Genomic DNA, 27557 nt, shown 5'->3' with positions numbered 1-27557 from the left:
ATCTATAATTTATTTCCCTATTGACTTGTTGTGTCTCCCTAAAAATGCATGACGTTTGTCCGGTGCCCTAAAATAAAACCCCGCCCTCTGTTCAATATTCCGCTTCACTTGGAAATACATCACTATCCTGAAATATAGTCAGAAGCAACTATATATATATATATATACTTAGCCTAATCATTTCTGTACATAATGCAATATTAAAACGCATTTCTAATCACTTCAGTAATGTGTAGGAGAGTGCAGAGTGAATAAAGTCATTGGAAAATAAGCCTCATCTGACCCTGAGTGCTATTGTTGTGTTTGACGCGTGATTGCGCCGGTTGGATGCGCGTCTCTTCGCCCACAGACAACTAATGCACGTCTCGATCCATGCGTTCTGCTCAATTAGTAGCTAGTGAAGCACTTTTTCTCATTTGTCAGCACAAACACCTGCATCCGGAGACGTCCCCCATCAATTGGCTACTGCTTTATTCCGCAAACCTTCACTTATGCGCTCAACAAACAGCGCGCGGATGACAGCGAAATGATACGGTGCCGACGCGCCCGCGCAGCGCGCCACCGCACAGCAGGTAGCGGCACATAAAGAGGACAAATTACCAACAGCTGCTTAAGCTTTGTTTAGCTGCCTGCTTTTGTGTTTTCAAGCACTTGGCACTCAAAGTCAAAGACAAACCAGTGGCTTTGTCACAATAGTTGCCGCGCATTTTTGGCAACATTAGACACCAAATGAGTTGCTTAATAGCCTACGCAGCATCTTTGACCATGTGTCTCAATCCAAACTGATGCCTACTTCGACATCATAACCAAATGAGCTTCCTGAAATGGTTACCTAAGGTGCTGTTAACTGTCAGTACTCAAATCAGCTGATTGTTCATTCTTTTGTTTTCATGATTATACTTATTATCCACTTATACTATAAAATATATATAAGGCTGTTTATTAGGGCCATGAAAATGTATTCAAAAAGCATGCACAAAAATTTTATTCAATGCCGACATAACAAAAAAATGTATTTAAAGAAAAACAATTATGGAAGTATGATGCAAAAGCTTAATAATATTAAAAGCAAAATAAAAAGGAAAGCAGAGCGCATTAAAAGTGAGTCAATGGTGACCTCTAAAGCCATCATACAGAATTGCTATTTTCTTAATACCATAGAAATATGTGCTAGGCTATCATTGGTAAGAATAGTATCTTTACCGTATTAATTATTATTTTTAAATTATTATACATTAATATAAATATAGCCTAATGCAATTATTTTTGCATTTAATTTGGCACTTTTTTTAATTGCACTTTTTATTTGTCTGTTAATTAAACTTAAACTGAAGCTTAAACTTAAAACGAAAGTACGCTATCACATACCGTGGAATGAATGTTTGGTTGGTTAAACGAGTTTGAGAGATTCGTATCTTTTGCTATGATTGACTTTGTGCTTTATTGACTAAACACATGATTAATAGCACTTAAATAGCAAATCTCATATGAATAAAACAGACCGGGTGTGCATTTGTGTTGTCATTTTTAAAAAGTGTTTTACCTGTTTCACCTGTCCGTGACGTGCATCACATGACTGTACGTCATCGACATCCAACTTTCATTTCAAGTGTTGTATGGGAATGAAAACTCCGAAAACTCTGAAAAATGGGATGTTTTTTCTCCTCTCCCGATCGAGACGTTGAGGTAGAAGGCTATTTTATGGTTATTTTATTTTATAGGTGGATTAAAATTAAAATATGAATTATTATGAAGTAAGTAGGACAGTTTATCATGTGGATCTGTAGCAGACAAAAGTGTCGGCGTTCTTCCTTGTGACTGCTTTTAGACTTGAAAAAACACAGAAAATCTAGTAGGATATACGAAGTAGCCTAATTTTGTAGTCCAGTCTAGTAGTTTTGTTGTTTTCAGCCTAAGTAGTTCAGGACACAAGCCTTTCTCTCACCGCATGTTTACATGCACACCTGTAAGCTGATAACTTACAAATAACCGCTTATTAAAATAACCAGTTTTGCCGTTTACATGCAAGTAAGATGGGTTAACATGACTTTATTAGTAAATCGGGTTATTTCCCTGTTGTGACGTCAAAGTATTGCTGTCTGATTCCGAGTAGCCTGTTCATACATTTTTCAGTTGTAGCCTAATGTTAAAGCTTGCAACATGTCATATATTATCATAAATGCAGCGTTTTGACTGAACCAGTTCTTCTCCAGGAGATGAGAACACATTTGTATAATTTTCTGAGACTTGAAAGAGGTTGCTTTCGAGACATATTTCCTTCTTTCTTTACTGCAAAACGCCCTCTCCGTCTAGATGCGCTTAAATCTGCTCTTATGCGCTCCTGTCACGCGTCACACATGCGCACTTCAATAAGAGGACAGAAAGAGGGTTATTGGGTTAACATGCCGCTCAAAAATCGGAGTAAGAGGCTAAAAACTGCCTGTGTCGACCGGTTTATGACTTTATACCGAAAAAAAAACGTGCATGTAAACGCGCTGTATAGCTTGACAAGAAAGAAAAGTAATCATTTACGTGAAGTGTGTGGAATTCTGTCTGAATGATTGAGAGATGATTCCTGTTTTGTCATTTGTGCGTGTGATTTGTTATACTCGGTGCTGCAGAAGTTTATTCACTTAAAATGGCCTTTCTCTACTTTTAGCTGTGAATTTGTTCTTTAATATTATTTTGGTTTCCGTCACTTACAGAGAGAACCTTTGCTTCAGTCCAGCAATAGAACACAAACACTATCTGCAAGACCACCACGACCAGCAGCTAATGGTATCTATCTATCTATCTATCTATCTATCTATCTATCTATCTATCTATCTATCTATCTATCTATCTATCTATCTATCTATCTATCTATCTATCTATCTATCTATCTATCTATCCATCTATCTATTTATCTATCTGTCTGTCTGTCTGTCTGTATATCGTTCTACTGTTTTTTTGTTCTGTTGTTCTATCTAGTCTGAACAAAATTATAAACACAACACTTGTTTTTGCCCCCATGTTTCATGAGCTGAACTCAAAGATCTAAGACTTGTTCTATGTACACAAAAGGCCTATTTCTCTCAAATATTGTTCACAAATCTGTCTAAATCTGTGTTCGTGAGCACTTCTCCTTTGTTGAGATCATCCATTCACCTCACAGGTGTGGCATATCAAGATGCATATGGGGCGGCAGTGGATCAGTGGTTCATGTAGGTTGTCTACAAACCGGAAGGTTGGTGGTTCAATCCCCTGCTCCACCTGACCAAGTGTCGAGGTGTCCTTGAGCAAGACACCTAACCCCAGCTGCTCCCGACGAGCTGGATGGCACCTTGAATGGCTGACACCGCAGTCGGTGTGTGAATGAGTGTATGAATGTGAGGCAAATTGTAAAGCGCCTTGGATGGCCATGTGGTCTGCATATGAATGCAGTCCATTTACCATTTACCATTTATCCTCCAGCAGATGGAGTTCAGAAGAGCGGCAGATTTACAGCTCGTCATGTTGGCGTTCCGGGCCTCGATGAGCGTTTTACTGACGTTGCTGATACTTTCAACAAACAGCAGGAGCATTATGAAACAATGAAGAACAATCTTCAGACTCTCGCAAGCCACTACCACTGCCCAAATGATGACAGTCTGTCTCAATGCCTGAAGAAAATCAAGGAGAAACATGGTAAGATCTTCACAGGGCCTGCAGGGGGCACAGCCTGCCAAAGCAACGAGTGCACACAGCAAATCTCATTCATTTATAATGGACCATTTCAAATAGAGTCTAAGATAAATAGAATACACAATAGGGATAAAAGTTTTATGTTGTGCACAATGCATTTAAAAATTCATTCAGAATCATGTTTTGGATGCATGCAGGTGCAGTGGTGATTGGTGATGTGTCCTGTGGTAATAGTACCCTAGACTACCATGGTACTTTAATTGTTTTGTACATATCTTCATCTAGACATGCATCATATTTGCTGAATGGAATCATATACTCGTTTCTCACTAATTTTGGGTGCTGATTCCAAAAATAGCGTCTTTTTTCTCTCTCTAGCAGAACACACTTCCTGACAAAATGTTGCATTGCGTAGCTGTTTTGTTTCTGACAACCAAAGGTGTAGAAGTCTTGTATAAGTCTCCCTTAATCAGCAGAGAAACTGCCACAAACACATGATTCCTGCCAGAATCTGAGCCAGATTACTGATGTTATTTCAATTCTCAGACCATTTTCATGACATTATTTTATGCATAATTCTGATTCCTTTAAGGTTGGAGTTATGGCCAGTGACAAAGAAAATGAAAACATGAGCATGATGTTTTCTGCTGCATCTGTGGATGTTTTTCTCTTTATCCAAACAGCCACAGAAAATCACAGATTTTGTTATAAAAAAAAAAGCTTTTTGACATTATAGGGTTATTATAGTTAACTAAAACCATAAATAAAACATTTTCATTAATTAAAATTAAATGAAATCAAATAAAAATCTAACTTTATTTTATTCCAGCTAGTTAACAAGGTAACATTTACCTTTTTTATTTAGTTTGTCTTGATGCACTAAATAACAAAAAACAAAATGGAAATAAAAACGAATCAATAAAAACAAGTAAGTCAAAAACACACAACAAAATAACAAAACATAAAACAAAAATTTACAGAAAAGCAGAAAATATAAAAATAAAATTCAATATATGAACTTTAATAATATCTACTAAAAAACACTGATTTGAACATTTTCACTCCTTTACAGAATGTAAGTTAAATTATACATTTAGAATACTTCTGTTTGTCATTAAAATTTAAACATTCGAGTGCTTTTGTTATTTGGATTAATGCATTAAAACACACACACACACACACACACATATTATTTTTGTGAAGAAGGAAAAAAAAACCCAGTTTGAAAGCATCACGTTAGCTAATATTAGGTATTTTTTTGCCAATCAGATTTTCTTTCTTCAAGATGCATGGCTGTGTAATTGTTTTGTTTGTGTGTTAGATGTTATTAGTATGATTATGCATTGAATTATTCATTGCAGTTAGTCATTCAGAAATGAATTCATCATCATACCGGATACTGAGTCTGTATACCCCTCATTTATAAGCCACATCCTGCACAATTATTTCCATCTTTATTGAGAGCCCTCATCATTGTTTCCTCCATCAGAGCTGTGCCACATCAGTCTGGAGGTCAAAGGATACGACTTCAGTCTGATGGTGAGATCAGACACTGAGATCCCCGGCGAACTGAAGCAGACGCAGGAGAACGTCACCGAGATGAGCCGAGCCACCAAAGCCATCATCTCCGTCGGCACTAAACTCACCCAAATGATCGAATCTCTTCTGAGAGCCGAGGACAGCATGATCAGTCAGGTCGAAGCTACTGAATCCAGACACCAGGAGCAAAGACGGCTGGTGGAAAACCTGCGGGAAAACCTCAGAGAGGCTCGGAGAGCCAAAGAACTGAGTCCGAAGTACAGGAAAGAAGCTGGGAATCTCCTCAATGAGGCTGCATCGCTCTCTGGAATCACACCCTGAACTGACTATCAGCCAGTATAAAAGATTTTATAATGTTATACAGTGAAGAGAAGACTTTATCTCAAAAGTGAGAAGTTGCAATGGTTCAACTGGAAAAACAGCGGCAGTACAAATATGCATATAAAATAAAAACAGAACATGCATGTAATAGGCTACATAAAAGTGCATAGAAGTATCCTATAAATAATATGCCTCGGCTGATTTTAAACATCATTATATATCTATACATTTGTCCAGCATCATCTTATTTAAAATATGCATGCATGGGCATAATAAGATTTTTTTAACTCATTTTACTGTCTTGATGATTATATATCCTGTTTGAGAACAAATAGTTTAATATTGGAAAGCATAATCAAGGGATTTGTCATTTTCTATTATCTTGAGCACTTTTGTGTATTTACTTACATGTATTTTAGTTTCTGAAAGCACTTGTACTTCAGAATCAGTCCTCGTCATGTGAAAATGAGTTTATGTGAACACTGATCCTGAATCTTGAACACTTTGGCTTTGTAACATTTTCTACTTTTTTTTTATTAATAATTGAATTATGTTAGAATGATTGCACCTGTTATGTAACGGTTTACTTTTTTTATTTAATTTTTTTTCTAAATGTTCGAAGTTTATAATAAAAAAAAAAATTCAGCACATAATATATAAATAAAAGTTAAATGTAAAAAGGTAAAAGTTAAAGTATATAATATATATCGTATATCTGAATCAAAAGATTTGCGAACATGCTCCTAATTTCCATAGTTAATTTCCGATCTGATTCAAATGATTCGCGATTCGAATCGAAAGCTTCGAATCATTTTGCGACGCACAACGTCAAACAGTTATTATTATTATTATTATTATTATTATTATTATTATTATTCGTTCCCTCGTTTAAGTAAATGGTCCCGAACGTGGATACCTGCCTATTTAAATCTTTGGTTTTACAGTGATTTTACTTTTTGTGTGCAATTTGTTTTTTTAAATATAAAAAAATTAACCGTATGTACTTATAAATCTAATTTAGCATACAAAACATTTCACGAATTACGCATGACATTACTGAATACATTTAACAGTAGTTACAACCATAGACATATAAATACCTAGACGCCTCATTGGCCGCTCGACCGCACGTCAACGTCGCCGCCATATTGGAGCGGGCAACTCTCATAACTCTCACATTCTCGAGGTCGGACATCCGGGACTTTTACTCCCATAATGCACTGCGCGCGCATAGCAACCGCGGCGAAGGGTAAAACAAACAAGTGCTCGCCATTAAGCAACACGAAGCGGAAGACAAATGAGCGCAGATATGTCGAGAAACTGCCGAGAATCATGCCTAAAAAATTAGCAATGATTCGGCAAATCAAAGAATAACAAAATAATACCACTGCAGAGATGGCCACTCAATTTTCTGTTGCTATGTTATGACATTGCTATGCATAATGGTCGGCAGCTCTACACTGATAAGAAACAATGAAATGCACTAGTTGTGTGGGGAATAAGATACGTTTCTGCAGTTAGTCTATTTTTGCTTTTTTGAAAAAACCGTGTCCCTCACTGACACTGTACAAGCTGTGCCACTGACAGACTGAGCTCATTACAGCCATTGTGTAACACAGTGCTTTTGAATAAACATTTTTTTTTTCTAAATGAACAGTTAATGTAATCGACGCTTGATGGGTATTTAAACATGACTGCAATATGTCTGGATACTCGAGCCTGGGCCATGCCTTTGGGTTGTTCTCCCAGGACTCAGCTGGATGTCGATAGGGACAAGATTGTAACGTTAAACCTACAAGCGACAGCTTTCTGTGGTACCTGGTCAATGCAGGCGCAAGTAGACTTTCTATATATTGATAAGACATTCTGTAATAGAAGAAAGAAGATCTGTATTTGTATAGCTGCTAGCGCCTTTCACATACATGTAACGTTAGCTAACGTTAGTCACAAAGAGCTTTACATGAGTGTTTTATTATTACATTCACTTCACTTCTCACCACAGACATACATTCGCATAAACAGATATCATTCATCATTAATACAAAGTAGTCCGTTAGTATCCATAACTGACATAATCCACAACAAAACTTCTGTGAATAGATACCTTTTTGATTTTCATCGGGCTTTGCCTTGATTGCCTATGGGGTTAGAATTGTTGCATTATTCCAAATAAATAGATTATGATCCACAAATAAATGTAACGAGATTCACAAAAATATATCAAATTCACAAATGAATATAAAGAGTTTCACAAAAAAAAATTAAAACTCACAAATAAATAAAATGAGATTTGCAAATAAAAAAAAATATATTTACAAATGTGTTTAATGTCACAAACACAACTCTACCTGGTATTTATTTGTGAACCGCTGTCTGTGCATTTGTAAATCACTGCACGCATTTGTGGATCGGTTCCTGTGCATTTGTGGATTTGAAACACTTCTAGCGTCGACGTGCAGATAAATCCACAAATAAGTGGACTCCACCCACCGTTTACTCAAGCCAATCAAATAACGGCCACATTGAGCTGACCAATCGTAGCACGGTATCGCTTCAACCAATCACGTTTTGGCTTACAGCCAGGGGAACTGCGGGAATAGACACCGAACTTGAGACCAACAACAGACAGTCAGGGCATTTCTCAATACCAAGTTCGCAGAGTCTGGACTTCCGTCCTTCCGAGTTTGGACATGCCAAGTTGGACTCAGAAGAACGAACTCTCGAGGACGGGAGGACGCGAGTCCAGTCATTCTACAAATGGAACGGCAGCGTACTTGATAGCTTCACTCAGCATGCATGTTTTACTTGAATTAACTTCTTTTTTATTTTCAATATATTAAATATATTAGTATTAAAAAACTAATATTTACCTACTCTGATTATTTTCACTTTATATTTATAATGAAATTGAATATAATATTAAACGACTGTCTCTTTTTTATTTTAAAAACTATTAAACATTAATATGTGGTTCAGGTAACATTAATACTGTGATTATATTTACGTCGTTCAAAATAAATAAAATATGTGGAAACAACTGCCTCTTTTCATTAAGAACAATCTAGCAATAAACCCACTCAGCTACAATTTAAATAATACGGTTGAAAAGTGTAAATCAATTGTAAATAAGTGTAAATCAAAATGGAACAGCTTAGGATTGCCATTGCAATTGCTATTTATCAAGATGCTGAAGAGGAGACTGCCGATGGGAGGAGACGAATCCTTCAAAGAAAAGCCAGGATGCAGCGGAGGATGGCGAAGAGACGTGCCATATTAGCATGTCTCTCTAGCATTGTACGTTTTTCTAATTATTCTTTCTTCATAAACTGCCCATATACTTATGTGGACTTAGTTAGGTATATCCAAATGAAAAGTCATAATAAAAATTTATTATAATGTATCATATAGGCACCCTATCAACAGACTACAAAGTACTATCTCACAAAAAGTTATGTAAACTATTGCAGGGATGTAATGAGACTACATTAGATTTTTCAGTATACCAAATAAACTGACAAGTACAATAGGTTTGACAGTTGATAACATTTAAATTAACTAGCTTACACTTCACACACCTTTTATTTGTCTTTGTGGTGCTCAAATAAGTTGATAGTTTATCATATTTATATAGCTAGGTGCACATCATATTACTGCATTAACACAAACAGGACAATTTAATATCTATAATAATCATATAGGCTACAACTTTTAGACTCTGGGATGAATGTTGTGCTAGAGCTTATCAATAAATGAATGAAACCGAAATAGAGTATAAAGAAATACTTCACGAAAAGAGCAAATGTTAGAGGGAGATTTAATTATGGCAGATTTTAGTAAATTTTAGACAAAATCCTTAAAACAACTGAGTATATAGCTTATATTAAATCCAAAAATATAATAAATACAATGCAACGACAGTACATATAGTAACAACTTTTTAAAAGCAATACATATAACAAATACATAATACAACAAAAGTAAAAACATTCTTAATATATTATCTATATATTTTAACAGGAACAAAGTCCCACTCGCAGGTATTCACAGATCAATGACCAGGTACCAATCCTGGTCAAGTTTTTTTCTGGAGAGGATTTAAAGCCAGCTTTCAGGCTCTCCAGGAACAGCATCAACATGCTGGTACAGATGCTGCCCCGTCAAAAAGCCCATGGATGGAGCCGTGAAATTGAAGTACTTGTTACGGTTTATTGGCTTGCCTGTTGAGCATCCTACAGGGTCACATCAGATGACTTCAGCATGCCACTTTCAACAGTTTGTAGGACTGTTCACAATGTTGTGGAGGAGATGATGACCATCCTCCACAAAATTATTCATTTTCCAAAAGCAGAGGAAATGGATGAGGTGGGGGGCCTTGCTGGCCATGAGGCATTCCGCTGTGCTGCTGGTGCCACATCAGGATTGTTCCTCCTGCAATGCCACAAAAAAGATGCTACATAAATAGAAAGATCTTCCCTTCCATCATTCTACAGGGCACCTGTGATGCTAAAGGCATATTTATAGATGTGTATATTGGCAATCCAGGCTCTGTACAGGATGCCCTTGTGCTGCGCAGATCACCAATGTACCAGCAGGCTTTGTATTCACCAGCTGGATACTATCTTTTGGGAGATGGGGGATACCCTTGCTTGCAGCATCCTATTGCAATCATGACCCCATACCGCCAGCCTGTCGCAAGTAAGAACACTTTTTTATGTCAGACAGACAGACACACACACACGATAAACCAAATTTTTACTGTTATGAATTTGCAATACACTACACATTTTCTACACGATTTTTGATTAACAGGCCAAGTTGAAGCCCGATACAACAGGCATTATGCACAAGCACGGAACATCATCGAGCGCACTTTTGGGATGTTAAAAACTCACTGGCGTGCAATTTTCTTGCGGGCCCTGGAGATCAGGCCACTGTTCGCCCCAAAGGTGATTGGTGCCTGTTGTATCCTCCACAACATCTGTGTGATGGGAGGTGATCTCTTGGAGGAGGAGGAGGAAAGCCAAGGACAAGAAGACAGCGAGGATGGTGAGAATGCAGCAGTGGGTGAGAGGGACCTATCAGGGAACCATCTCCGAGGACGTCTGGCTGCTCAGCTTTCTTCTCCCGTGGAACTGCCTGGGTGTCTAACTGAACAGTACTACATCTAGACAGTAAACCTTTCCAGATGTTGTCATGTTCATTAAAAGAGCAACATAAACAGTTGAAATAGCTATGACATTAATTAGAAAGATAGGTATGAATAAATGTGCAAGTAGATGGGTATAGATACATTTATACGTTTTCTTAATGTTGGTATGTTCTTCTTGAGATTTAACTGCATGATTGTAAATAATTGTATACCACTATAGACATTGGATATTACATTATTTTATATTATTTGTGTTTTTGTTGTAAATATAAAGAATACACTGTTGCTATAACAATGATTTGCCAGGGTTGAAATTGAAACATTCATTTTTATTTTTTTTTATTCAAATAATCTATATAAAATCATTTATCATTAAATACAACATTAATTTAGAATTTATTAAGTTTTTCTAAAAGAGACATATGTCTCTGCTCTGGCTGTTGCTGCCCTCTCTCTCTCCTCTTCTCTCGCCAATGCTTCTCTCTCCCTCTCCTCTTCCCTCTCTGCCTGTTCTTTTAGAAACTAAAGAAGAGCCTGGCTGTCCCGTCGCCTCTTTCTTGACTGCTGGCTACTCCTGGCTTCCACAGAAGGGGTAGAACCTGGTGTGCTGACTGAGCCACCTGTAGTGGCAGTGAGTTTGATGCAACAACTCGAGTGCTGCCCCTGGAGTGCAGCATCCATTGCAGTGTACCACTGCCAGGTGGCAGCAGTCACACTACCGGCCTCTACCCCTTTTCCTGTGGGTGGGTCCCTAAGCTCCTGAAATAAAGCAAAATGCTGTCATGTTCTCACCTCACGTTGTTCCACACTTTTAGACATTTTTTATTTTTGCTCTACACAGAGGAAGATATTCTTAAGAATTTTTGTAACCTAACAGTTTGAGGCACCAAAAAATTACACATGTCAGTGGTGCCCCAGAACTCTTAGGTTACAAATATTCTTCCTTTGTGTAAAGCAAAAAAAAAAAATAAATAAATAAATAAATAGTGTATACAGGTGTGAAACAACTTAAAATTGTAGGTGAATGGCAGAATGTTCATTTTGGGGTGAACTATTCTTTTTACAGTCTCAGAGTAAACAATGTAAACGGAGTAAACTACATTTTACAAAATAAAATGTAAGGGCCAATGCATCTATGTTAGGTTTCAAATATGACCGGAAAGTCTTTACACACATCTTGGTAAGCCTCTTTCAGTAACAGAAAGTAGAGAAACAGGCAGATTACCTTGTATTTATCTTTTAGGTTATTCAATTTTTTCTTTGCCTGTTTGGCAGTTATGGCCAAACCAGAAGTGGAACAAAATGCCTATAGGCAAAACAAACCCATAAAGATTTACATGATTCCACTTCAATAACGTATTCATTCTTATGGATGAAGACTGTCCAAATCTAGCTCCAAACCTTCAGACATGCAGGGAATTATACAAGCACTCAAAATGAATACTCACTCCCATCCACTTTTGGAGGAATTGCGCCTCCCGGTGAAAAGCCTTTCGTTGGCCGCCCGCCACTCTATCAAGGCCCGAGTTTCCTCAGCAGTCCCTTGATAAAAAATAATGCTTAATTTAAGTTGATGAAAAATAATACAATTATAAAAGAATTTGTAAAAAAAATGTAAATAAAGACAAGCAAACTATTTGGTTAAAATGACAAGAGCACTCTAAAATAAGGTTTGCATTTGATATAAGTATCGTTAGGCAAACGTTAGTTAGGAAACTTTTCCCTCAGGCAAAACAATTGCCCATTAGATATAATGGGCCCCATAGCCCACAGCCCCATATTTTACAAAATGTTACAGGGCCTAGCTACTTTTTAGGAGGACTTGCCGAGGGTTAGGCTACTTTTCAACTCGTAACGAAATCGTCTGAGCAAATTTTCAAATAGTTCCTTAAAATTCGACGGTAGCTTTGAAGTTTAAACAACATTCTGGCATCAAAGCTCTTAGAACTACGTTACATTTTGTGATAAAACAACAATAGTATTTCGAAATGTATAACTTACAGTTGTGAGTTTTCTCCTCCGCCATTGATGCTAACCTGGTTCGAGCTGAATTCTGGGTTATGGCCCGTATCAAGTCCGCACAAGTCACCTCTCCATGCATCCTCGGTAAAAGGAGCGGAGCAAGAACACATCCGGGGATTTGAACTGGACTTGGCTAGATGTGAACTTTGAAAAGGGAAACAGTACTTGGGCAGCGACTGATGACATTTCACAAGTCCACAAGTAACGTTACAGACAAGTACGCACAACATGGCCGATCAGGCAAGACGCCCCCCCGGATTTAAGCCAAAACGTGATTGGTTGAAGCGATAACGTGCTACGATTGGTCAGCTCAATGTGGCCGTTATTTGATTGGCTTGAGTAAACGGTGGGTGGAGTCCACTTATTTGTGGATTTATCTGCACGTCGACGCTAGAAGTGTTTCAAATCCACAAATGCACAGGAACCGATCCACAAATGCGTGCAGTGATTTACAAATGCACAGACAGCGGTTCACAAATAAATACCAGGTAGAGTTGTGTTTGTGACATTAAACACATTTGTAAATATATTTTTTTTTATTTGCAAATCTCATTTTATTTATTTGTGAGTTTTATATTTTTTTGTGAAACTCTGTACATTTATTTGTGAATTTGATATATTTTTGTGAATCTTGTTACATTTATTTGTGGATCATAATCTATTTATTTGGAATAAAGCAACAATTCTAACCCCATAATTGCCTTCGGTTTGTTTTACCCTTCAAACACGGCGGCGGCTTGTTGCTATGCAGGTCACATGATTTGTGACGTAACGCCGACCAAGAGAATCAGGACAGAAGAAAACATACCTGACTCATCGAAAGATTGGACACCTACAAACCGTCTCACGATAATAAAAACAGATCTCGGGGTGTTATCTTTCACAGGTAAGGCTCAACTGTTCTTTCTCGGTCATTTTTAACATTATGTTGACAGCTTAATTAACCACCAGTGTCAGACTATTAATAATAGCAAGCGATATCGCTAACGTAGTTAGCAGTGAAAGCTGAGACTTTATAAGAATTCAAAGTTTAAATGAATTCTTATTACGTTTCAACTTATATTGCCGTTTATATAATAAACTAAATGGTGTTATGAGCACAATATACAGAGTGAGCCCTTTGACTGTCTAGATTAATGATGGAGCTAAATCTTCTCTCTTTAATTTCACTACCGTTACTTATTTACAAAGTTTGAGTGGTAACACTTTAGAATAATGTTCCTTTAGTTAATGTTAGTTAATGCATTAACGAACATGAACAAACAATAAACAATACATTTATTACTGTATTTATTCATCTTTGTTCATGTTAGTTCATGAAAAATACAGTTTTTCATTGTTAGTTCATGCTTATTCACAGTGCATTAACTAATGTTAACAAGCACAACTTTTGATTTAAATAATGCATTAGTAAATGTTGAAATGAACATCAACTAAGATTAATAAATGCTGTAGAAGGATTGTTCTTGCTTAGATCATGTTAACTAAAGTAGTTAACTAATATGAACTAATGGACCGTTATTCAAAAGTGTTACCGATTAAGTTTATCATCACTTGATTATAAGGATTTCATTGCTTTTCATAAAACTGTGAACTGATTCTATGTATTCTTTTTTCTTCCCTTTTAGCCATTTGCAAATAGGACAAGGACAGCCTTAAGGAAAGCGGAGGAAAGCTGTTCTCTGCATTTCCAAGAGACAAGACTATACCTCCCTAGACTAGTGTTGTGTTTGTAATAAACCCAGAGCAGCCCTGAATGAATCGACAGAGAGACCCAGCTCATATTCTAATACTATAGACTGCATTTAAAAAGCTTTGCACAGGCTGTTTAATGCTGATAATGTACTGTGTGTGTCTTTACACAAAAACTACATGATGTAAATAGCCTAGAAATGAAAAACACAGGAACTCATAGTGAGTCCAGCTGCAATATCATGATAAACTCATTGTGATGTTGTTATAATGATTATTAATTTTGATTAATATAAAGTTTTTTGAGGGGAGCATCTCATATTCTGGTCTGTGATAAACATAACTATACTTTGAGATTTTGTTGTACAAGGTAAACCTCACATACTCACACTCAAACATTCATATGTGTTAACACCAGTGTTGTGCTAGTTACTAAGAAATAGTAACTAGTTACAGTTACTAGTTACTTAATTCAAAAAGTAAAGTGGCTTCTGCATCATAAAAGCTGTTGTGTTGAGCCCTTAAAATGTTGCTTTCACAGCTTAAGTATGAAAACTATCAACAATGGACAACATAACTGAAATAAATAAATGAAAGCAATCTGAATGATTCAGAATCAATTTCGAGGAACATACATACATATGTGTGTATATATATATATATATATATATATATATATATATATATATATATATATATATATATGCTGTTTAAAAATGTAATCTATGTTATCATGCTAAGGAGCTGACTGAAATCTGGCGACTCCACAGTAGAGACAGGCTGCATGTTTTCACCAATGTTTCACCTGTATGAGAAAAACATACAGAGAATCACTTAAGACACTTTGCTGTAGACCCATTCCACATAATAATATTCATTAAAACTGTATGTTAACACGTAGGAGCTTGCTGCATGAATCCGTGAGTAGGCTACAGTTTACAAATCCATGGGAACGGATTGCGAAAGTGTGCGCGCAGATTATGAATGCGTGGGTACAGATTCAAAAACAGAGGGTACGGTTTACAAAATCTGAGCGCACGGATTGGAAATTCGTGGGCTAGGATAGAACATTTGAAACAGAAAGACACAGCTTACATTTGACTAAAAGGTTTTTGTCTTTATGCTCAACTAAAGTGAAATAATGAGCATATTTCCACTTTGAGAAACTCGTGTTGCTCTCGCCTTGACTCGCCATGACTGCAGCACGTACTTGAATAAACGGAAACACGCCACAGTGCGTCTTCGTGTTTACGGACAATGCACCATATGGTAACTGTAACAGAGTTAATTTATTTAAAAAGTAATGCGTTACAGTATTAGTTACTGTCAAAAGTAACTGCAGTTACTAATAACGCATTACTGTCCAACACTGGACAACTCTCTTAGAAAAAAGGGTTCATTGGGGTTCTATATAGAACCATAGGGTTCTTTAATCAACTCCAAAGAACCTTTTATGCTAAAAAGGTTCTATAATGACAAGAAAGAACCCTGTTGGCACAAAGGTTCTGTAGGCTATTATTCATTCATATATTACATTATTCTGCAACATTTTGTATTTGTAATTAAATTATTGTTTGTAGTAATTTAATATCACATTTTAATCATGCTGATTTTTAGAGAAAAACTGAAATTGCACTTTTTGTGTGTTATTGATTAACTACATAAATTGATATAAATATATACATTTTCTACCCCCATATCTTGAATTTTGTGATCATTCACATGCATTCATAAATACACCGTATAATGCAGTGAAAGAATGCACTCAAAATGCATACGAACCACAAACTGACTAAAATGATTCTGATTCCTGCTCCAAACGGACTCAAATGATTCGCGACCAGCTCCGAACTCCCGAACTGAATCAAATGATTCACGCTCCGAATTCCCAAACTGACTCAAATGATTCGCGAACCCACCTTGAACTCCCAAACCGACTCAAATGATTCGCGAACCCGCTCCGACCTCCCGAACTGATTCAAATGATTTGCGATCCCCAAACTGACTCAAATGATTCGCGATCCCGCTCCGAACTCCCAAACTAACTCCAATGAGTCGCGAACCCGCTACGAACTCCCGAACTGATTCAAATGATTCGCGATCCCGCTCCGAACTGACTTAAATGATTCGCGATCCCGCTCCGAACTCCCGAACTGACTAAAATGATTCGCCAAACTGCTCCAAACTGACTCAAATGATTCGCGAACCAGCTCTGAACTCCCGAACTGACTCAAATGATTCACGCTCCGAACTCCCAAACTGACTCAAATGATTCGCGAACCCGCTTTGAACTCCCAAACTGACTCAAATGATTCGCTAACCTGCTCCAAACTGACTCAAATGATTCGCGAACCAGCTCCGAACTCCTGAACTGACTGAAATGATTCACGCTCCGAACTCCCAAACTGATTCAAATGATTCGCAAACCCGCTACGAACTCCCGAACTGATTCAAATGATTTGCGATCCCCAAACTGACTCAAATGATTTGCGATCCCGCTCCGAGCTACCGAACTGATTAAAATGATTCACGCTCCGAACTCCCGAACTGACTCAAATGATTCGCGAACCTGCTCCGAACTCCCAAACTGACTCAAATGATTTGCAAACCCACTCTGAACTCCCAAACTGACTCAGTGTCGCTGACACCGCCAGCACTACTATTGGCTTAGTTCTCTAACTTTATAACATATACTGAAATTAAGGTACGAAAAGTATGTTGTTAACAAATAAAATATCAATATCTCCATTCCGAACTGCTTTCCACGTCGAAACATCCACGAACATAACCAGGTGAGCAGACCACTCTCTCACTATTTGATCGCTCTAGTCTTTATCCACTCATCATCATCATCCACCAATCAGAACACACGAGAACTCTTTGACCACAGCTGCTTTGCTTCCTCCTGTGAACTCCCTGTGGGTTTTATTGTTCTGGATCTGAATTTGGGCTCCTGGGGTCTTAAAAAAGAAACATTTTCAATCTCCAAGGTGAACGTTATGACAACACCAGTGTTGTGCTACTAAGAAATAGTAACTAGTTACTAGTTACTTTATTCAAAAAGTAATTCAATTACTTTGTTGATTACTTACACCAAAAAGTAATGCATTACTGTTAAAAGTAACTTTTTAGTTACTTTTTTATAGAAGTTTCTTTAATGTGCACATTAATGCGCTTTTATGCGTTATGGTATAAACAAACACAAATTAAAACAAAGTAATTTTTAAACACTATTTTGATTAAGTCAGACCAGCACAAACTGAATATTGTATATCACAAGGAGTTCTGAAATAAATAACAAAACACCTGAATAATATATTCAGAATCAAAAACTAAAGTGGCTTCTGCATCATAAAAGCTGTTGTGCCCTTAAAAATGTTCCTTTCACAGCTTAAGTATAAAAACTATCAACAATGGACAACATAACACAGAACATTTTGAAATAAATAAATGAAAGCAATCTGAATTATTCAGAATCAATTTCGAGAAAAATACATACACATCTATATATATATATATATATATATATATATATATATTAGGGGTGTAACGATACGCGTATTCGTATTGAACCGTTCGGTACGAGGCTTTCGGTTCGGTACGCGGTACGCATTATGGACCGAACGGTTCGGACTAATTAATTATATTTGGAAAATAAAAAAAATTGTGAAATATAATGATATGCGTTCAACAAGGTAGCCCAATAACCCAAACGACGTAGCAGGCAACGCCCCTGACACCCCCGAAGAAGAAAAAAAAACAACTTATATGTTTATGTTAGGCTACTCAGTCAGGCGCTCGCTCACCCAGTAATACACGCTGAAGGCTCGGTGCAAAATGGCCAATGCCTTTAACAGACCAGAAATAGAAGATCCTCCAATAACCAACAGGTCTGGTGTTTGGGTGCACTTTGGATTCCCTGTAAGCTATAATGGTGATGGCAAGAGAGTGGTGGATAAAAAAAACAACGATATGTCGCATCTATAGTAGCCTACACCAGCGGGAATACAAAAAAAAAAAAAAAAAACACCAGCGGGAATACTTGAAACATGTCAACTCATTTACGCCGACATCACCTTAGTGTGTCAGTATCTGGGAAAAGACGGAAAAAAGGAGAAAACATACACACAACAAACTATCCCCGCAGCATTTAGACAGACATTTCCAACGGATTCAAACAGGGCAAAAGACATCACCACAGCGATTGGTAGGCTACATTTACGTTATAGCCGCGGATATGTGTAGTGATAGTGTAGTTGTATTGAAACTAACCACTAGGTGGCAGTATTATACTTGCCTGTAGTATACAGAGACAGAGAGTTAGACCATCACATGTATTGTTGCTGTTCCTGCTCGCAACCTGAAAGTGAATTAAAAGATAAGTTTAATTACAAACAGTTTCTTCATTGAAATAAGAAACATTACATGGTACCAGGAGTGGTCATGGAAAGTGTTAAACCGCCTGACGCTGTAAACTGGACTGGAAACATTGATCACGAATGGCGAATGTTCAAACAGAGATTCACGCTGTACTTGCAAGCAGTGGGCTTGGATGAAGCGTCGGATGCACGCAAGATTGCATTGCTTCTCACCGTCGCGGGACCTCAGTCAATAGAAGTGTTTAACACACTCGTGTTTGCACAGGCCGAGGACAAAGGCAAATATGACGTGGTGATGGAAAAGTTTGATGTACACTGCACACCAAGAAAAAACGAGACTTTTGAGAGGTATGTTTTTCGCTCTCGTCTACAACAACAAGGAGAGACGTTTGACAGTTTCTTAGTTCATTTAAAGTTGAAAGCTAAAACATGCAATTTCGGACTGTTGCAAGATTCAATGGTTCGTGACCAAATTGTGTTCGGCATCAATGATAAAAAAGTGAGAGAGAGGCTTTTGAGAGAGACGGAGCTAACCTTGAATGAAGCAGTGCGGATATGTCATGCCAGTGAGATAGCTATTCAGCATGCTAAAACTTTTAGTGAATACACAAAGATGAGCGGGAGTGACAATTCAGCCGTAGCTGCAGTAACAGAGAAGATGCAGAAAAGCGGAATGAGTAAACTGAAACAGCAGAAAGAACTGTTTAACTGTAAGAGATGTGGCAAAAGACACCTGCCAAAGCAGTGCCCAGCTTATGGCAAAGTCTGTGCTAAATGTAAAGGGCAGAATCATTTTGCCAAACAATGCTTTTCAAAAGGTGGACAAAGTCAAAGAGAGCGTGTGCATGCAGTGGAAGAAACATTCCTCAGTGACACATTCTTCGTTGGAATGGTGCAGAAGGCCGATATCAGTCAAGAAAGAACAGAACAGGCTGATGTGAATAGTGTTGCACGGGACAGGTGGATGACTGCTCTGGAAATAAATGGAGTAACAGTATCACTCAAGCTAGACACAGGAGCAAAAGTCAATCTGATTTCAGAGTATGATGTCAGAGCAATGAAAATCAAGCCGCGCATAAGTCAGAAAACTGTGCAACTCAAAGCCTATAATGGCCAGAACATTCCAACAAAGGGAACATGTACTCTCAGAGTAAAAGTTAAAAACAGAGAACATTGCCTCATGTTTGTGGTTGTTCCAGATGGCCATGATTCTGTGTTGGGAGATAAGGCATGTGAAGATCTGGGTCTGGTAAGAAGAATATACACCATAAATAATGGAGAAACACAGAACACTGTGGAACAAATCGTGAAACAGTTTCCAGACATCTTTGAAGGGTTTGGAGTATTACCATTCACCTACAAAATACAGTTGAAAAAAGATGCACAGCCAGTAGTTCACGCACCCAGAAGGGTTCCAGCACCACTTCGTGAAAAGCTGAGGCAAGAGCTGGATAAAATGACAACAATGGGAGTCATAGAAAAAGTGGAAGAGCCTACGGAGTGGGTTAATTCAATGGTGTGTGTGAAGAAAGCCAATGGTGATTTACGTATTTGTATGGATCCAAAGGATTTAAATGCACACATACAGAGAGAACATTATCAGATTCCGACACGGGAGGAAATTATAAGTGAGATGGCAGGTGCTAAGTTTTTTACGAAGCTGGATGCATCTCAGGGCTTTTGGCAGCTGAAACTACATGAGGACAGCACAAAGTATTGCACATTCAACACGCCCTTTGGCCGCTACTCCTTCTTGAGGATGCCATTTGGAATTTCCTCAGCTCCTGAAGTATTCCACAGGGCTATGGAACAAGTAATCGAAGGCATCGAGGGTGTGCGTGTTTATGTGGATGACATTGTATTGTGGGGATCCACAATAGAACAGCACAACAAGAGGCTCATGGACGTCCTACAGCGTGTAAGGAAGTATGGGCTCAAGTTAAATAGGAACAAGTGTCAGTTTGGAGCGAAGGAAATCACGTTCCTTGGAGATAAGCTGTCAGAAAGGGGTGTGGAACCAGACAAGAGTAAAATACAGGCAATACTCGAAATGCTCAGACCCACAGACAGAAAAGCTGTATTGAGAGTGATGGGAATGATCAATTTCGTCGGGAAGTTCATACCTAACCTGTCTTCAAAAACTGTTTATTTGAGAGAACTGTTGTGCGATAAAGGCGAGTTCAGATGGACAGCCGATCATGAACAAGAATGGGGAAGACTGAAGACTCTCCTCACCACAGAGCCTGTCCTGAGTTTCTTTGACCCGACAAAGAAGACAAAGATCTCGACAGATGCATCCAAAGATGGAATGGGTGCAGTTCTACTGCAGGCAGATGGAGAGAATTGGAGGCCAGTCGCATATGCCTCGAGAACGATGACTCCGACGGAACGTCGCTATGCACAGATTGAAAAAGAGTGCCTGGGCTTAGTGTATGGATTGGAGAAATTTCACGGCTATGTGTACGGCATACCGACATTTGTGGCAGAGACAGATCACAAACCATTAATTGCCATCATTAAAAAGAACTTGAACCAAATGTCTCCAAGAATCCAGCGACTGATGATGCGACTGCAGAGGTATGATATGGAGCTAATGTACACTCAAGGGAAGCATCTAGTTCTGGCGGACGCACTGTCCAGAGCTGTGGAACAGAGTGGAAAAAGTGAAAGTTCCACAGAGGCTGATGTGACTCAGCATGTGAACATGGTAGCTGAAGCTCTTCCAGTCACAGACACAAAACTCAAACAGATTGCAGTGGAGACTGGAAAAGATAAATGTCTGCAATTGGTCATCACACATCTGAATGAAGGTTGGCCTAGAGGAAAATGTGCTCAGTACTACAACATCAGAACAGAGTTGAGTGTTGTTAAGGGATGTCTGCTGAGACAAGGCAGGAACATTATCCTCAGTCACTGCGACAGGAGATGTTAAAAAAACTGCACGAGGGACACCTTGGGGCCGAGAAATGTAAAAGAAGGGCTAGAACTGCAATCTACTGGCCCGGAATAAACGCAGACATAGACAAGATGGTGTCAACCTGTGATACGTGCTTGAAGCATCATGCTAAGCAACAAAAGGAGCCAATGATCATCACTGATCCACCGGATGAACCATGGCAGAAAGTTGGAACTGACTTATTCTTTCTGGACGGACGAAACTATTTGCTGGTGATAGACTACCTGTCAAATTACCCAGAGATTGCGTTGCTGTCCAATACATCTTCTGCTTGTGTGATAACACACATGAAATCCATCTTTGCGAGACACGGCATTCCGCAGGTGGTTTGCAGTGATAATGGGCCATGCTACAGTGGAAGGGACTTCCAGAAGTTTGCTGAGGAATATGGGTTTCAACACGTGACATCGAGCCCATTATATCCACAGTCTAACGGAAAGGCAGAGAAAGGTGTTCACATTGTGAAACTACTACTCAAGAAAGCAGTGGACAGTCAATCAGATCCTTATTTAGCTCTGCTGAATTACCGTGCTTCTCCACTAGAACACGGTGTGTCTCCTGCTGAAATACTGATGGGGCGCAGATTACAAACCACACTTCCGTGCTTAGCAACACAAAACAAGAGGAAGTACCTGAAAAGAAAACAAAAGCACCTGAAACTGAGACAAAAAGCGAATTATGACAAGGCATCAAAAGGCCTAGAACCACTCTCAAATAATGACACAGTAAGACTTGAGGATTCCAATACCTGGACTAAAAGAGCCACAGTCCTGGAGGAGGTGAAGCCAAGGTCTTACACTGTGAGGACAGAAGATGGTCAGATCCTGAGAAGAAACAGGAGAAGTCTGCTAAAAACAAAAGAGACAGTAGAGAATACACATACAGGTGACACTGACTGTGCAGAGTCAACATCTGAAACACTTCCAGTAGTGCATCACAATGAGCAAGCTAAAGAAATGCATTCACCTGTGCTGAGAAGATCCAATCGCACAGTAAAGCCTCCTGATAGACTGAACCTATGAATATGGCTTAAACAGATCAGAAGCATTAGAAGGTTCATAAATGAAAAGATAAAAGAACATGTAATCCGTTGATTATTGTTACTGTGATTGTAAAGCAAATAATTCTGGAGATTATTATTTGATACTATACATCCTGTATAATGTGTACAGTGCTTACTTAGTGGTTAGATAATCTAGAAGTCATTTGTTGTAATAACTTATTCTTTATGTCTAATGGAAAGGGGATGTAGTGATAGTGTAGTTGTATAGAAACTAACCACTAGGTGTCAGTATTATACTTGCCTGTAGTATACAGAGACAGAGAGTTAGACCATCACATGTGTTGTTGCTGTTCCTGCTCGCAACCTGAAAGTGAATTAAAAGATAAGTTTAATTACAAACAGTTTCTTCATTGAAATAAGAAACATTACAATATGAGACCTTACTATTTACCATTGATTCTATCATCACCATTATAGCTTACAGGGAATCCAAAGTGCACCCAAACACCAGACCTGTTGGTTATTGGAGGATCTTCTATTTCTGGTCTGTTAAACGCATTAGCCATTTTGCACCGAGCCTTAAAACGTAGGTTTTAAGAACATGCTTAATGGAATTGAGCCCCGTTACAATATTCCTTCACGAGCCCATTTCAGACAGACCGTAATTCCTGCTTTGTTCCAAAAAACATAAGCCCTATAGAGAACCAATTAAGTAAAAACACATTCAATATAAAGAGTTATAGAGTTCCATATAAAAAGTTACATCTTTGTATTTGTTCATAACTAATATAACATTTTCATTTTTTTTTTATAAGGAGCTGTTTTTGTTTTATACAGTATGCTGCTAAGAAAACACCATAGAACAGTGGTTCCCAAACTTTTCCATTCCACGACCCACCTAGACAAGTGTAATATATTTCACGACCCACCAAAATATTAAAAAAAAAAAAAAAACAACGAGTGAAATTACTTTAAACCTAATCTTACTTAAAATTTTTATGACAGAAATTAAGTATTTAAGAAAAATAACCATTTTATTTTAGAGTACAACTGAAAATTTCACTACAAATTTACAAGTTTTAATTTTTGTTTACTGGCGTTAAAATATGTAGTGTCCATAAAAACGTGAAGCAGGCTCACTCCAGTGAAGTGTGATCTGCGCTGCTGTGTTTTGTTGCATTCATGATCCTTCCGTGTGTGTCGGCGAGAACGGAGCACAATCCAACACTTTTTTAGAAAAGCATAAGAAGCAAAGCAGAACTATCTAAAACAGTTTGGAGATTAAAATAATTGTGAAATAGGTAAAAAAAGACCGATTGAACCTTTTAATGACATTGCTCTGAGACCTTCAAAACACGCAACGCACACGGACTTAATTGCAATTTGAAAATCACACTAAGGATATTGCAGTTCATTATTAATGTTGGTGGGCTATATCGTTGTGATGAGTGGGTTCCCAGTTCCCGCCTCCTTCTTCCTGTGATTGTGAAGATTTTAATGTTTTACACTGGTGCCGAAGCCAGGGAGGAAGGAGGGGCGCGCTGCCGAAGATCCTTCGCCGCTGGGGTGAATCCGCAGTGCCATCGAGCAGGGCGAAGGAGTCTGCCGCCGAGGGTGCTCGATGTGGTGGGCTGGAGTGAGTTGCCGGGGGGGGGGGGGGGGGGGGCGAACTCACTCCAGCCCACCGCCTCGATGACTCCTTCGTGGAAAGAGGTGGGAACCGGCGGACAATCAAACAAAGTTTTAATAACCAAATAAACACAAAACAGCGCGACAGCCCCTCTCGGATGACTGCCGTGCACAAATAAAAAACAAACACAAAATAAAACCCAGGCCTGGTCCTCTCTCGTCCTTCACTGTCATCGCTCCTCTTTTGTATCTTTCCGATCTCCTCCGTGGTTCTTGAGACCGGTGAGTGTTGCTCATTTCCCAATCACTCCACCGGCCTAGCTCTGTTCCCATGGCACTAGGCCCCGCCCCACTCGTCACATTCGTGCAGCCCTAGACTGAACTGTGTTAGTGTCTGTGTGTCATTGAAACGCAAAATTAGCTGCAGCCAAGTGACTTTGTGCGACCCACCTTGTTCCATTCCGTGACCCACGAGTGGGTCGCGACCCACAGTTTGAAAACCCCTGCCATAGAAGATGAGTAAAGAATAGCTCCATCATTGTTCAATGTAAAAAAAACAAACATACTTTGTTAGTTTTAATAAATTAAACATTTTTTAAAAATCAAGGAAATTTATCTGCCAATTTTTTCTTTTTGCTGTGTCTAAAACGTACCGAACCGAACCGTGACACCAGTGTATTGTATCGAACCGAACCGTGAATTTTGTGAACCGTTACACCCCTAATATATATATATATATATATATATATATACAACCCGAATTCCGGAAAAGTTGGGACGTTTTTTAAATTTTAATAAAATGAAAACTAAAGGAATTTCAAATCACATGAGCCAATATTTTATTCACAATAGAACATAGATAACGTAGCAAATGTTTAAACTGAGAAATTTTACACTTTTATCCACTTAATTAGCTCATTTAAAATTTAATGCCTGCTACAGGTCTCAAAAAAGTTGGCACGGGGGCAACAAATGGCTAAAAAAGCAAGCAGTTTTGAAAAGATTCAGCTGGGAGAACATCTAGTGATTAATTAAGTTAATTGATATCAGGTCTGTAACATGATTAGCTATAAAAGCTTTGTCTTAGAGAAGCAGAGTCTCTCAGAAGTAAAGATGGGCAGAGGCTCTCCAATCTGTGAAAGACTGCGTAAAAAAATTGTGGAAAACTTTAAAAACAATGTTCCTCAACGTCAAATTGCAAAGGCTTTGCAAATCTCATCATCTACAGTGCATAACATCATCAAAAGATTCAGAGAAACTGGAGAAATCTCTGTGCGTAAGGGACAAGGCCGGAGACCTTTATTGGATGCCCGTGGTCTTCGGGCTCTCAGACGACACTGCATCACTCATCGGCATGATTGTGTCAATGACATTACTAAATGGGCCCAGGAATACTTTCAGAAACCACTGTCGGTAAACACAATCCGCCGTGCCATCAGCAGATGCCAACTAAAGCTCTATCATGCAAAAAGGAAGCCATATGTGAACATGGTCCAGAAGCGCCGTCGTGTCCTGTGGGCCAAGGCTCATTTAAAATGGACTATTTCAAAGTGGAATAGTGTTTTATGGTCAGACGAGTCCAAATTTGACATTCTTGTTGGAAATCACGGACGCCGTGTCCTCCGGGCTAAAGAGGAGGGAGACCTTCCAGCATGTTATCAGCGTTCAGTTCAAAAGCCAGCATCTCTGATGGTATGGGGGTGCATAAGTGCATACGGTATGGGCAGCTTGCATGTTTTGGAAGGCTCTGTGAATGCTGAAAGGTATATAAAGGTTTTAGAGCAACATATGCTTCCCTCCAAACAACGTCTATTTCAGGGAAGGCCTTGTTTATTTCAGCAGGACAATGCAAAACCACATACTGCAGCTATAACAACAGCATGGCTTCGTCGTAGAAGAGTCCGGGTGCTAACCTGGCCTGCCTGCAGTCCAGATCTTTCACCTATAGAGAACATTTGGCGCATCATTAAACGAAAAATACGTCAAAGACGAAGACGAACTCTTCAGCAGCTGGAAATCTATATAAGGCAAGAATGGGACCAAATTCCAACAGCAAAACTCCAGCAACTCATAGCCTCAATGCCCAGACGTCTTCAAACTGTTTTGAAAAGAAAAGGAAATGCTACACCATGGTAAACATGCCCCGTCCCAACTATTTTGAGACCTGTAGCAGAAATCAAAATAGAAATGAGCTCGTTTTGTGCATAAAATTGTAAACTTTCTCAGTTTAAACATTTGCTATGTTATCTATGTTCTATTGTGAATAAAATATTGGCTCATGTGATTTGAAAGTCTTTTAGTTTTCATTTTATTAAAATTTAAAAAACGTCCCAACTTTTCCGGAATTCGGGTTGTATATATATATATATATATATATGCATATTGTTACATGCCACATGCACGCACATCGAGAGCGACACCAAAGAAAAAGGGTGCCGCCCGGAGTTCAATCTCCTGGTTCCACAAACACACAGTTATTTTTTTAAAGAACTGTCTTTAATGTTCCCATTAATGCGCTTTTATGCGTTATGGTCTATACAAACACAAAGTAAAACAGAAAGTAATTTTTAAACACTATTTTGATTAAGTCAGACCAGCACAAACTGAATATTGTATATCACAAGGATTTCTGAAATAAATAACAAAACACCTGAATAATATATTCAGAATCAAAAACTAAAGTGGCTTCTGCATCATAAAAGCTGTTGTGTTGAGCCCTTAAAAATGTTCCTTTCACAGCTTAAGTATGAAAACTATCAACAATGGACAAAATAACACAAAACATTTTGAAATAAAGAGACAGGCTGCATGTTTTCACCAATGTTTCACCTGTATGAGAAAAACATACAGAGAATCACTTAAGACACTTTGCTGTAGACCCATTCCACATAATAATATTCATTAAAACTGTATGTTAACACGTAGGAGCTTGCTGCATGAATCCGTGAGTAGGCTACAGTTTACAAATCCATGGGAACGGATTGCGAAAGTGTGCGCGCAGATTATGAATGCGTGGGTACAGATTCAAAACCCGAGGGTACGGTTTACAAAATCTGAGCGCACGGATTGGAACTTCGTGGGCTAGGATACAACATTTGAAACAGAAAGACACAGCTTACATAACATAAAATGTTTTTGTCTTTATGCTCAACTAAAGTGAAATAATGAGCATATTTCCACTTTGAGAAACTCGTGTTGCTCTTG

General features: G+C 38.5%; 1 protein-coding gene across 2 annotated transcripts; it reads left to right on the top strand.

Annotated features, from left to right (window-relative positions):
* Positions 1-1566: 1566 nt before the first annotated feature.
* LOC132104605 (uncharacterized) lies at positions 1567-6039 on the top strand. Of its 2 annotated transcripts, none has more exons than XM_059510165.1 (4): positions 1567-1686; positions 2706-2778; positions 3457-3666; positions 5153-6039. In XM_059510165.1, exons 1-4 carry the CDS (start codon positions 1648-1650, stop codon positions 5521-5523), a joined length of 693 nt encoding a protein of 230 aa, XP_059366148.1. In that variant the 5' UTR covers positions 1567-1647; the 3' UTR covers positions 5524-6039. The 2 variants fall into 2 exon arrangements, with proteins under 2 accessions (XP_059366148.1, XP_059366147.1); XM_059510164.1 differs by having other exon boundaries at positions 3454-3666.
* The last annotated feature ends 21518 nt before the right edge of the window (positions 6040-27557 follow it).

Source organism: Carassius carassius, chromosome 25 (genome assembly GCF_963082965.1).
Source record: "Carassius carassius chromosome 25, fCarCar2.1, whole genome shotgun sequence".
Taxonomy (NCBI): domain Eukaryota; kingdom Metazoa; phylum Chordata; class Actinopteri; order Cypriniformes; family Cyprinidae; genus Carassius; species Carassius carassius.
Note: the sequence above shows the minus strand (reverse complement) of the source record. Positions and strands in the feature narration are given on the sequence as shown.

Bases quoted from the DNA above. Each gene is read 5' to 3' on its own strand.
- LOC132104605 (XM_059510164.1), top strand. From the start codon at position 1,648: ATGGGATGTTTTTTCTCCTCTCCCGATCGAGACGTTGAG. The intron at 1,687-2,705 runs GTAGAAGGCTAT...CGTCACTTACAG, and splicing joins CTCCCGATCGAGACGTTGAG to AGAGAACCTTTGCTTCAGTC. The intron at 2,779-3,453 runs GTATCTATCTAT...TTTATCCTCCAG, and splicing joins ACCACGACCAGCAGCTAATG to CAGATGGAGTTCAGAAGAGC.